Source organism: Semicossyphus pulcher, unplaced genomic scaffold (assembly GCF_022749685.1).
Source record: "Semicossyphus pulcher isolate SPU_LCO1_2020_fin unplaced genomic scaffold, fSemPul1.0.p SCAF_17, whole genome shotgun sequence".
Classification (NCBI taxonomy): Eukaryota; Metazoa; Chordata; class Actinopteri; order Labriformes; family Labridae; genus Semicossyphus; species Semicossyphus pulcher.
In genome coordinates, this window is record NW_027211681.1 from 2,495,661 (window position 1) to 2,507,377 (window position 11,717).

General features: G+C 38.6%; 2 protein-coding genes across 2 annotated transcripts; one reads left to right on the forward strand and one right to left on the reverse strand.

Annotated features, from left to right (window-relative positions):
- Window positions 1-125: 125 nt before the first annotated feature.
- Window positions 126-6,786, reverse strand: afmid (arylformamidase). The gene is made up of 11 exons (XM_069666148.1): window positions 6,678-6,786; window positions 6,202-6,292; window positions 5,218-5,322; window positions 5,058-5,106; window positions 4,888-4,973; window positions 4,703-4,775; window positions 4,509-4,606; window positions 4,277-4,355; window positions 2,174-2,309; window positions 1,502-1,606; window positions 126-1,329 (listed from the first exon to the last, which is right to left on the reverse strand). Exons 1-11 carry the CDS (start codon window positions 6,705-6,707, stop codon window positions 1,300-1,302), a joined length of 882 nt encoding a protein of 293 aa, XP_069522249.1. The 5' UTR covers window positions 6,708-6,786; the 3' UTR covers window positions 126-1,299.
- Window positions 6,787-8,940: 2,154 nt separating this feature from the next.
- Window positions 8,941-11,631, forward strand: tk1 (thymidine kinase 1, soluble). Its single transcript, XM_069666121.1, has 7 exons — window positions 8,941-9,035; window positions 9,204-9,235; window positions 9,685-9,798; window positions 10,326-10,419; window positions 10,527-10,616; window positions 10,923-11,042; window positions 11,299-11,631. The coding sequence occupies exons 1-7, from the start codon at window positions 8,970-8,972 to the stop codon at window positions 11,476-11,478; spliced, it is 696 nt and encodes a 231-aa protein (XP_069522222.1). The 5' UTR covers window positions 8,941-8,969; the 3' UTR covers window positions 11,479-11,631.
- The last annotated feature ends 86 nt before the right edge of the window (window positions 11,632-11,717 follow it).

Sequence of the window (11,717 nt, forward strand, 5' to 3'; positions counted from 1 at the left end):
GGCCATTGAATTTGAACTCATATGGCAGTTGGAGTTCGAAGACTTAACTAAGAAGAATCGAAGAAGGCCAGAAGACAGCTGGTTTAAGTAAGATATTTTTTAATTTCACTCCTGAGATGTGTACAGTAATGCTCGGTATAAGCATTTCTTAATTTTTTTTGCAATGTTTTATTAAGGGAGGTGTCTGACTGTAGGAGTGATTGCAGCACGAGTGTACTTGGCTCATTTGCTTTTGTATAGGGCCCGGGGCGAGTTTGTGCCCAGGGCCCATGGGCCACTAAGCTAGGTGTGGAACAGAATACATCGGTAACACAAAGTCTCATCTAGACACAAAAATACGTTTAAAAAAAAAAAAAAACGGTCAACAAACACATTTTCAAATATAAATATTTATTGTGATGATTCTCATTATCTACCGATTTATAGCAGACATTGTGTAAACATGAATGTAAGCAATTATTAAAGATGCTAGAATGAAGGCAGTCAGTAACAATGTGCATCAGCTAAATGAAGTCCCATTTGATCATTAAAAATGTGCGTGTTTGAATATCAGTACTCTGCTACTGTATTAGAATTAAATAAAAAGTGCAAATATATAGTTTTCATTGTCAACATTTATCAAGTGTGGACAGCACGTTAAAATTCCCTGGGTGCGATATTTTAATTGTGGAGATTACAATTAAAAGCTACATTCACTTTATATGTTACACCAGTAACACTGACTTGAGCTGCTATGTTTTTCCTACTTGTGGACTTAAAAATGTGGTGCAGATTGTCACAGGAAAAAAACCCACACAAAATAAACAGAGCCACCCTTACACTAAACACTGGAAATATGCCAAAACAAACCATCAACTCTGAAACCCTTAGTATGACTGTGGCACAGTATTTCCTGACGATAACATGCACTATGGCTGTTTTAAACAATCAGTTTTTACTGAATATGATCAGCTTAACCTGTTGTATAGTTGTAACAATCACCATCCAGTGACTCAGTTTTAGGCACACAATATTTTCATAAAATGACACTGTGGTCGGAACATACGAAGCTTTTCTAAGACATTTTTTACAGTAATATCTACAGTGAACACAACTAATGAAGCACCAAACTAGATGGTCAAAACAATCCATGACACGTTCATTTTAATTGATCAATCTGGACAGAAATAGTATATTTACCATTGTTCAAACCTCAAATTCTGCATATTTTATCAGTATCAGTGCACGATGACTCTGTTCAGAGGTGTTAGTTGATACAGAGGTATGTTGATATCAATTGATGGATCGAGGACCGCCACCTCAGCTCTTCCCCATCATCTTCAAGAGAAGCTACAGAGGAGGGAATGAATGAAACACCACTGGTTTAACAGAAGTTTAACATTAACATTGGATATTAATATTGTAAAGCTAATTGGTCAGGAAAAGGGGAAAAAAAGATGACATTCCAGATAATAGCAACAACATTAATCATGACCTTTTGTTGTGTTTTGTTGGCATGTACCTTAGTTAGATGATACTCTCCATCTACCAGCTGCTCAATGATACTGAAGTGGTCCGTGTTCGCTACGTCCTCCATGGTCACGTTAAGTCCTGATGCCTCCACAGTCTGTAAAGCCAGAACAAAGAGGTAATGATATAGTACATATTCAAATGCATTTAAAAAATGATCCTAATGAAAAAGGATTACAAATCATACGAACACTAAACTTAAATTGTAAGTTTTAAGTCAGTTTGATCAGTGAACATCAAACTGATGTTTTAACCAACAAACAAGAAGCTACAGCAGGATCATGCTGGAAAGTTACTGACAAAAAAATGTCTTGGATTATTTTTTCAATCAAAAATTGATTAAAAACTTCAACTGAAGGTTAAAGATTTGTTGGTTGTCTGCTTTAGATTGCGCTAAATATAATATCATTGTTTTTTTTCCACAAAACAAGTGATATTAAGACATCACCATGGACTGAAAGAACTTGTGACTGATATCTTGCACCATTTGTTGACATTTTATAAACCAATCTATTAATAAAAATTACTTTTTGACAAAAAAAAGTAACAGGAATGGGCCAGCAAAGACAGGGAAGAAATAACTGTTTACAAGTAATCTACACAGGTTATGAGGAGTGCTCATGTGTAATGAAAAAAGTGTTCATGCTCTGTCAGCAGCACTCACTTTAAAATATTCTTCGGACTGTTTGCGAAACTCCGGCGAGTCGTTCTGGGCGACGGCCACAATGATGTGGCAGCCGGAGGATGAGAGTTTGAGCTGAGGGACCAACTTGCTGGGGCTGTTCCTCACCGCCACCTCCCTGCCAACAGGGGACAGACAGAGGAGTCAAATAGTGACTGGCACCACAGACAAGCAGAGAACAATTATACACACACAAAATGAGCATTATATGCAGTTTCCTATCCACTAAAACAATTACAACACACTCACACACAATGCTAACTTAAGAACATTCAACATCACAGTTATTCACATGCACAAACATTAAAATGGATTTCTGCAGCGTTTCTCAACATTAACAAAATATATTTATCAATTAAGATTTTCTATCAAAACATCAGGTAACTCCGGCCGCAAAGCTGAGAAAAGTCTGGATTACTGTGACTAATCAGGTTAAGGAAGGAAATGTAATAATCCATTAAAGGGATAGTTTGGTTTGTTTGAAACACTTCACATCATGAAGGAAAACAATGTCCTCTGGGCCCCACCGTGAGTGGCACTTTGTCGTTTCCCTAATATTGTATTTTCTTTAGTTTGTTGTCTCTTCTACAAACCGCTGACACAAACTGCTGATCTGACACAGTACGCTGCAGGCGTAGTAACACGAATGTGTTGCGGTCAACACAAAGTAGTGCCAAATAAAGAGGCTTTCTTACTGAAAAGTGAAAAGTGGTGAAATATTCAAATATCGGGTAAAATAGATACCACTATTGATTTTTAGGTGGGATGTCCTTATAAGTGGATAAATTACATGTGGAATTGACCCTATCTGAAGAGGCATATAGCCTAGCTTCCGTGCCAGCATTCACTGTATGCAGTACACTTACTATTGATAAGTATCCCATACGACCCCACTTCAAACAAACCGAACTATCCCTTTAACATGTTGTGAAGATCTGATTTCAATAAAGCCATGTTTATCTGACCAGTAATCAGATTATACCCCTACCTATTCAAGAGTATTCCCAAAAAATGTCACTCCTTTCACATTGTACACGTATTTATATTCTTTGTCAAATCCTGGTACATTACCCACCAGGCAAAGAGCTGCTATACCCTCAAGATGATGTGATGAGCCTGTAGTTTTTAGCCCCAGCAGACGGTGAAACAAAATCACTTGAGGAAATTTAACAGATTTCACAGAGCTCCTCATGGAGCCACTAAGAGCGTTGTACTAAGACCTCTAAACAAGTTTGTGTAGACTGTCAGAAAAAAGCACTTCATTGTTGAGATATAAGTTGTATCCTAATGTCCATATTGTCTAGTCTGTGTTTCCTGCTCTCTTGTGTACTTTTTGTTGAGTTTAATAGGGATGAGGATTACAAGTTTAAGATGCATTTGGAGAGGACCCCATGTAACTTATAAGGGACCCCTACCACATCTGTGCTTCATGGATATAAGTGAAGTCGGTATTTTACCTGAATGTACTGACCCTCAGATATGACGTCATATCTTGCTTAACATTTGGCCTCTAACCTGACTATTAATTGTTAACCATATTGTTTCTTTTGCCTCCACAAAGGGCTTTAATAACACCACCATGATTTTCAACAGGAGAGAACAATGCAAAAAAAATAGGCTTACAAACATAAGGGCCTGTGTCCACTTTTTGCATTGGCAGCGACTATTTTATACACAAAACTAATGCACTTCAGTGGTTTCAGCACTGAGCGTCCTCTGCATCAGCTGTTTCTTGTCGCTGTGCTTACAGCGCTCTCAGTTGAAAATACTTTTGGAACAACGTCCGGCTCGTCAATGTCAATGCTCCCTCACCGACCAATCAAAATCAAGAAAAGGCAACTTTGTCAACAACGGCAGAGGAGAGGCGGCTTGTTTCGTTTCTTCGAGGGTATAGTTTATGTGTAGAGCTGCTGCTAAGGCCAGGACACGATTCCTTTCCATCATTTTTATGTTTTCATTGGAAAAATTTTCCAAATATTAAGCATACAGAGCGAGATTTAAAACAGACTTAACGATCACTACCGAGGGAAGCGGAAGTGCCGCCAGACAACTTTCGTCACCTTTAATACATCGTAATGAACTTACTCTGTCATCTTCAAAGGCTCGTTGACGTAGGTGGACAGGATGGGCAGGAGGTCATATATGCCACTGACAAGGAAAGCACCTTGAAGATAAAAAGAGAAACGATTAAAAGACAAACCTGTCAGATAAGCAGCATTTGTCTCAACCTTGTATTCCTGAGCAACTTTTCTACTTCTTTAATCTACTATTTGTAAGACATACTGAAGTCAATTATATCACTTAGTCCAAACCTTACCTTTAATCTGAGGAGTGATGCTGTACTGGGACCAGTCGGTGGAGAGGACCATGGCAGCCAGGTGAGCACCCGCAGAGTGACCGCACAGGTACAGACCACTGTGAAGGTGAAAAGGGTCAATTTAAACTTACATTTTAATGTAGTGAATTAACTTTAAGCACATTGATGATGTGTCAGAAAACAAGCGTGGGTACCTGATGTGAGAATACTGTTGAACAACAGACACAACACTCCTTCGCACCTGAGAAACCATGAGGTCCATGTTACCTGAAAAAGCGGGGAAATGGACACAGGAAGAGATCCTCCAAGTTAATTTTCATGAAACATTTTCTCTTTCCAAAAGAAATGAAACACGTTGTCATAAATTCAAAGACCCTACCTTTGGGGGCGATGTCATAGCCGACTGCAACCACCACTACACCTTTATCAACAAGTGGAACAGCCATGAATCCAGACTCCTCCTTGCTGTTTAAGCAGAAAGCATCAAAATAAAACCACTTAACAAGACATAAATCTGCATGTTAACGAGAAGAGAGGGTAACCATGTACCTGAGAAACTGCCAGTAGCCTCCATGTATGTAGATAACAAGGGGGACATCTAAAAAAAGAGAGGGAATAAGAGCTGTTAGTCCTTATGTCTTTATCTGTAATTCTGTATGTTTGATTAATAGGGTGAGGTTTGGGTGTCATGGCAGTCACAAGTCTGTACCCAGAGAGTTGGTACTTGGTATGTAGACATCCAGTTTTTCTCCATCTCCCTCTCCATACGGCACGTTGAGCAAAGTTTGAGCCAGTCCACGGGCTCGCTCCGTACCTGGACAAACACAAGAGGTTGACGTGGGACAAAATTGTGGATACCAGGTATAACCAATGTGATGATGTATACAGTGAGACAGTCTAAGTTTGACCTAGCCTTACTGTTTACAGCTAGCCCTTGTACTACTTCTGGGAGAAATAGAAGTCTTTGTGAGAAATATGTTTTTAGCATGAACAGGGCAAAGTTTAATAAACTAAGTAATTTCTATTCAGTTATTTCATTCATACACAGTTTCTCATGGTGCCCCATAAAAGCCCTTGGGTATTAGGCCCTGATCATGAACACTAGGCCCCCTGTTAAAGTCCTGCTTGGGACATTTGTTGCATGTCATTCCCGATCCTTTTCCCCCCTCACTTCTTGTTATCTCCCTGCTGTCGGCTCTATTATAAAGAGATCAAATGAGAGGGAGGGGCAACATATTTTAGGGACCCCCATTTCTAATTCCCCTGACACAGTATGCTCACGAAAATTAAATATATGGCTATATTAGTTTTGTGAGGAATATTTACAGGAGACAGGGCATATATTTTGTAAAATATAATGTCCCCACAAAGATTAGGGAATTAGAAGGATCTTCACAATACAACACCAAGAGCTGTTACCAATACATGACTTGTATAGCCTTCAACTCAGATAATTATTCCGTTTCAAACAGTGCCAAATATAAGAGTAACATACGGTTTGTCTGTCAATATATGACATACAAATGCTGTGACCTGCTATGTCTCGAGCTACAAATCATCACATGGAAGCATACTTTTACGGGGATACAACATTTGGCAGTACACCTGTGTTCGGCCTGCCTATTCGTCTCAGCCGGATTTCTGTGTATTGTTGCGTATTAGCATGTAGCTTCAAAACTTCAAAGAGACCGACCTTCCTTTACAGCCTTCACGTGAGCCTTGATCACGTCGTCCGCCGACATCCTGTGCGACCACCGGCTAGGGGAATACTGCAGCTCGAGCTCCTGTCACACGGGGAGAGCACGGACAGCCATGAAAACCCCAACACCACACCAACACCACCATGAGCCGCTGGGAATCAGTCTTAACCCGGTAAACAGCGCCCTCCCCTGCTATTATTAGACCTCTGCTTAGGAGAGGGAGCCACGTCGTTTATTTGAAGTTAAAATAGGAACAATGAAAGATTTTTTTATGTAAAACGGATATAAGCTCACAGTTGGAGGTATTAGCAAAACATATATAAACATATATATATATATATACATATACATATATACTTATATATATATATATACATATATAAAATACGTTTAATTTTGTTATTCAAAATATTGTGTTATACCAAACAATAACATAATGCTAAAACAGAGAAAAAAGTAAAACACTTACATCTTTCTTCATTTCAGTCCACTTCCACATTTTCACTCTTGAAGCGATTTAACTCTCAGACAGATAAAACCGAGCTACATGTGTGCAGCAGTGCTCCTGCAGGACTGAACTTTAGACTCATGACCTTAACCTACAATTACACAATTTCTAAGTAAACTTATTCAAAAGCCCTTAACGTATTGTAAAGCCTTCCAGCAGGTGTCCAAGCAGGAAAACGAGTTTAGCTGGAACAGAAAGAAACCGCATCTCTCCGAAACGAACAGGTTGTTTCTGTGACTGACCAAACACGTGACCAATAAACACACAGGAAGCTACAGCTGCAGCTTTTTAATATACAACGACAGGCTTTGCACATACTGGTGCTCAAGGCTTTGACTATTTCCTGCATGGTGGTCAAACATGTAACTGCATAGTTTTATCCAAAGTTTAATCCAAAAGGCAACTGGGCTTGGTTGAAGTTTGATCTGTATGCAAATTTAAAGACTAATATTTACTGATATAATAAGACTTTTAGATGGGAACTGTAGTTTAATGGTGCTTATTCCAGAGTGATTTGCGTTTAATTTGATAATATTTAACATGCTACCCATCAGGACACAGTGAGCCTTTAAAACAAGATGGTTTATCATGTCACAGGTGAAAAAGCACAGGTGTAGTGATAAGTTTAATTATAGCTGAATTCCATTCAGCAGCTTTATTTTCGGGATCCTCATGTTGTTCCTGGTGGCTCACTGTCACACTGTCATGTCTTATTGGGACACCTGACAGAACAGAACAGAACCATCATGTTAACAATTTTGCTTTGCTATGAAGTGTCAAAATGCATGAGTGTAATATATTCATTTCTTTGTATATTGAACATATTTGAAAATATTTAATTTTGCACTTCTCAGCTCCTATGTGGCAAAAAAGGCACTGAAATGAAATTAGTTTGTCATCAAAAACACCCATAGAAACAAAGAAAATATGCATGTTGAGGTCTGTCTACAGCAGTTTTTTTTTTAACCTAGTATATCATTCCTCATTGTGCCCTTGCAGCCTTCTTGGCTGAGCTGCCAGCTAATGTCTTCTGAGAGGTCTTTCCTTCGAGCAATGTAGCTGATGTGAACCATCAGCCACATTTTTGTGTAGATATCAGCTGTTGATATTTGGTGTCTGTCACTATTATGCACTGGTGTCATCTCTGTAATGTAGTTGTCTCCAAATACTGTCCCATTGAACGAAAAATATTTTTTTCATGGAGAAACTGACTCTGTTATGTACTAGCAGACCATAAACTGGGACATTCTGGAAAGATTTGGATGACATAGAAATGAGCCGTCACCAATACATTATTTATAGAGCATGTCCTTTTCTACTGCTGTCTGAACAATTCCATACCTAATTCCATTGTTAATCTTTGCGTTTTTCCTAGCATATTGTCCAGAATTGCCTCAGTAAAAGGGGCATCCTTAGAATTTCACTTAGAGATGTGGACAGTTATAAAGAAAACATTAAATCTGAATATGTGATTTCAGTATTGTGCCATTCAGGTAGTCAGTTATAGATTTATATATCCCTGGCCCCTTTTCCTCATTTATTTGTATTTTATATTTTGCAATATTATAATGTAAAGTACTTTTTTTCTTGATACAAGTAACATCTTACCATACCATACTGTATTTCCTGTGCCAGCTCAGGATACATTTAATGTATTGTCTATAGGCCTACAAACCCGTTTTTATATATAAAAAATGTCTGTGTACACATTATAGCTATTCAACTTTGTCCAGCTTTGTTTTTCAAAACTAGGGGTCTCCAACCCTGCTCCTGGAGAGCTACCTTCCTGCATGTTTTAGGCTTCTCCGTACTCTAACACACCTGATTCGAATGTTTTGCTCATTATCAATCCCCTGAGACGCTTCAGTTGGTTGATAATGAGCAGATCATTCAAATCAGGTGTGTTAGAGTATGGAGAAACCTAAAACATGCGTCATACAGTACCATTTACTGTATGATTGGTGTACACATACTTCCCCCCACAAAGCTGACTCTCTTCGACTCTGATTGGTCAGCATTGGCGCCTGCGCTCTCCGCTGTCGCATCTGTTTTGGAAGCTGATAGGTTACAAGATTCACGTGACTGTATCCACTGGTGAGATTCGGATAAATAACCCGCCAGCGCGGCATATTCAACGTTTTTGTTGAGCAACTCTCCTTGTGGGAACAAATTAGTAATATATATATATATATACATTTTTTTTTTTTAAATTTAACTTTTTATCTTCGTCTTGTTGTCACGTATTAATATAAAATGGACTGTGTGGATTTTCCAAGAGTTCTTCCAAATTCACCGAGGAAAGCACGAGGACAGATTCAGGTTTGTATGTTATTGATTGAACGTTGACTCAATGTAATACTTACCTTTATGTCCGAAGCTTAATGTAACTTATGTACACAGGAAATAGTATATGCTAACGTAAGGTGTGTTTTTGAGAAAATGCTTAACGTTATGTTTAACTGTACCGACCTCCGCTGTTGTTCGCAGGTCATCTTTGGACCGATGTTTTCAGGCAAAAGGTGAGTTATTCACGCACAAACTTAAAAAAACGCAGCTCTCCTTGCATGTATAGTTATCTTGTGTAAGTAAATGCACACTGTTTCAGTAATGTAAAAAACATTGAGTTCATATTTCCGCCAAGATATGAACATCCCGCCAAATTCCTGCATTGATTACTGTCCCCAGATAGAATCTGTTCAGTTGAATCGTCCTTTGTTAAGAGTATGGTTACAACACAGTATCTATGTTAGACACCATTTTAGGACCACTTCATACTGATGTTGCACATTAAAAAAATAAAATAAAATAAAAAACATTGCATGGTATTCATTACTTCCTGTGTATGCTGTAGTAGCATACTGTCAGAGATACATGTAAGAAAGGCACTGTCATACTGAGAAAATACATTGTTTTAATGTACAGATGGGTTTGACTTATGCTAACTTCATTATTGTCGTTTACTTTGCAGCACTGAACTAATGCGAAGAGTGCGCCGTTTCCAGATAGCTCAGTACAATTGCTTGGTGATCAAATATGCAAAGGACACACGTTATTCTGATATAGGCATGGCCACACATGACAAGTAAGTCCTCCTGTTTTGATTTAGTTTTTATTACGCTTAAAGTTGCTCACACTTACAGAAATATTATTGGTTTGGGGTTGAATGAGGTCAATCAAACTTAAAATATAAGGGTCATGCAGCCTTCCTCATTTTTTAAGTTTTAATTTGTGTACAGCTACTTGTGCAGTTGTCCTGTAGTAACAAATGCAACATTAACTTGGTGGGCTGAATTTCTTGTTTGTACATACAGTATGTCTCTACAATAGTATGATCAAGATAACAGAAGGAGAAATATGAACCCAAGATGGATGCACTAAAAGGACACAAGCTATCTTTTGTCTTAAAAGAAAAATGCAACAATTAGTGATTACATCAGTTAATTTGAAATGGGGAGGCAGGAGGAAATACTGTATGCATTTTACAAACCTGGTACATGCTGTCTAAGCGGAAGATGACCTGTTGTGGTGGGACTCCAGGGAAAATATAGATTTTTCTGTGACTTTAGTTTGGTTGAAATACTTTTTTTTTTCTTCTGTCTGATCTTTTAGAAACACAATGGCAGCTGTGCCAGCCAATCATCTGGAGGATGTGCGGCCTCTGGCACTGAAAGCCTGTGTCATTGGAATTGATGAAGGACAGTTTGTAAGTATATACACTTTATACTCTCATTACTGTTCTTCTGATAGAGACCAAGTCGACAAATTCCTCACTAACTACTGTATATCTGTGCATCTCTTGTGTTATTGTAGTTTCCAGACACAGTGGAGTTTTGTGAGGAAATGGCCAATTTAGGAAAGACAGTCATTGTAGCTGCATTGGACGCAACCTTCCAGAGAAAGGTGAGCACCTGTGTGTGTCATTATGAGCTGTAAGTGTTTGTAAATATAACAATGACGTGCAGACAAACAGAGTGCATACTGCTGGTGAAGATAGAGCACCACTGTGCGTAGAGACAAAACATAATGTCTAAGACAAGAAACCCATTATGAAGGAAGGACTGAACAATCTGCATGAGCTGCACAATAACAGAGTTCACTGTTTATTATACCACACTATAACGTTCCTGTCTGTCCTTGTAATGTGATTTTACCTCCATCTAATTAGTGGAACTAACTGCATTTCTGCTGTCCTGTGCATTCTTGTAGCCATTTGGAAACATCCTGAACCTGGTTCCTCTGGCAGAGAGCGTAGTGAAGCTCCACGCCGTCTGTATGCAGTGTTATAAAGAAGCTGCCTACACTAAGAGGATAGGAGCAGAGAAGGAGGTGAGGGGTACTAATCAGAAAAGTCTATAAAAAGTAAACCATAAAGTGCTCCAACACACTTTTTTAAAGGAGGGTGGTGTGACCGGCTTGGTTACTGTTACATGTATTTCTTTCTCAAAGAATCCAAATGTGGTGAACATATTTACAATTTTTTTTTTCCCCAAGTAATTCTGTAGATTATGTAGGTATATTAAAACAGTCCCCCCCCTTTTTAAATCACATTTTATAACCTGTCAGCTGATCTTCTGTCCCACAGGTGGAGGTAATCGGTGGAGCTGACAAGTATCAGGCGGTGTGTAGAAAGTGTTACGGAGGTCTGATGGTGGACAAAGAGAACAGCGCTCCGATCAGGAAAGAAACTCCTCAACAAGTCATTGCAGGAAAACTTGTGGACTCTGGAATTCCCAGGAAGCTTTTCTCCAATCTTCACCTCTGAACATAAAAGTGACTGTTTACATTTTACAGTGTTTTTATTTGATTCATTGGAACATGCATATGAAAATGACCCTAATTAATAACTGTGATAGCTTTTACTACAATAACCATCAGCATTATCCTGTCAAATATGTATTTTTAAATTCTTTTTCATAAACACATTTCAATGTCTTCTTGTATTTATTATGAAAATTAATTGTGGCAGGGCAGGAGGGTATCAAGTTAAATTTGTTTAGCACT

What these genes read in the sequence shown, in the direction of transcription:
- afmid (XM_069666148.1), bottom strand. Translation starts at nt 6,707, where the DNA reads ATGTGGAAGTGGACTGAAATGAAGAAAGAT. An exon ending in CGTGAAGGCTGTAAAGGAAG is followed by an intron (nt 5,323 to 6,201) that starts GTCGGTCTCTTT and finishes GTGTTTGTCCAG; the next exon opens with GTACGGAGCGAGCCCGTGGA. An exon ending in ACCAAGTACCAACTCTCTGG is followed by an intron (nt 5,107 to 5,217) that starts GTACAGACTTGT and finishes CTCTTTTTTTAG; the next exon opens with ATGTCCCCCTTGTTATCTAC.
- tk1 (XM_069666121.1), top strand. Translation starts at nt 8,970, where the DNA reads ATGGACTGTGTGGATTTTCCAAGAGTTCTTCCAAATTCACCGAGGAAA. An exon ending in CCGATGTTTTCAGGCAAAAG is followed by an intron (nt 9,236 to 9,684) that starts GTGAGTTATTCA and finishes TTTACTTTGCAG; the next exon opens with CACTGAACTAATGCGAAGAG. An exon ending in GAATTGATGAAGGACAGTTT is followed by an intron (nt 10,420 to 10,526) that starts GTAAGTATATAC and finishes GTGTTATTGTAG; the next exon opens with TTTCCAGACACAGTGGAGTT.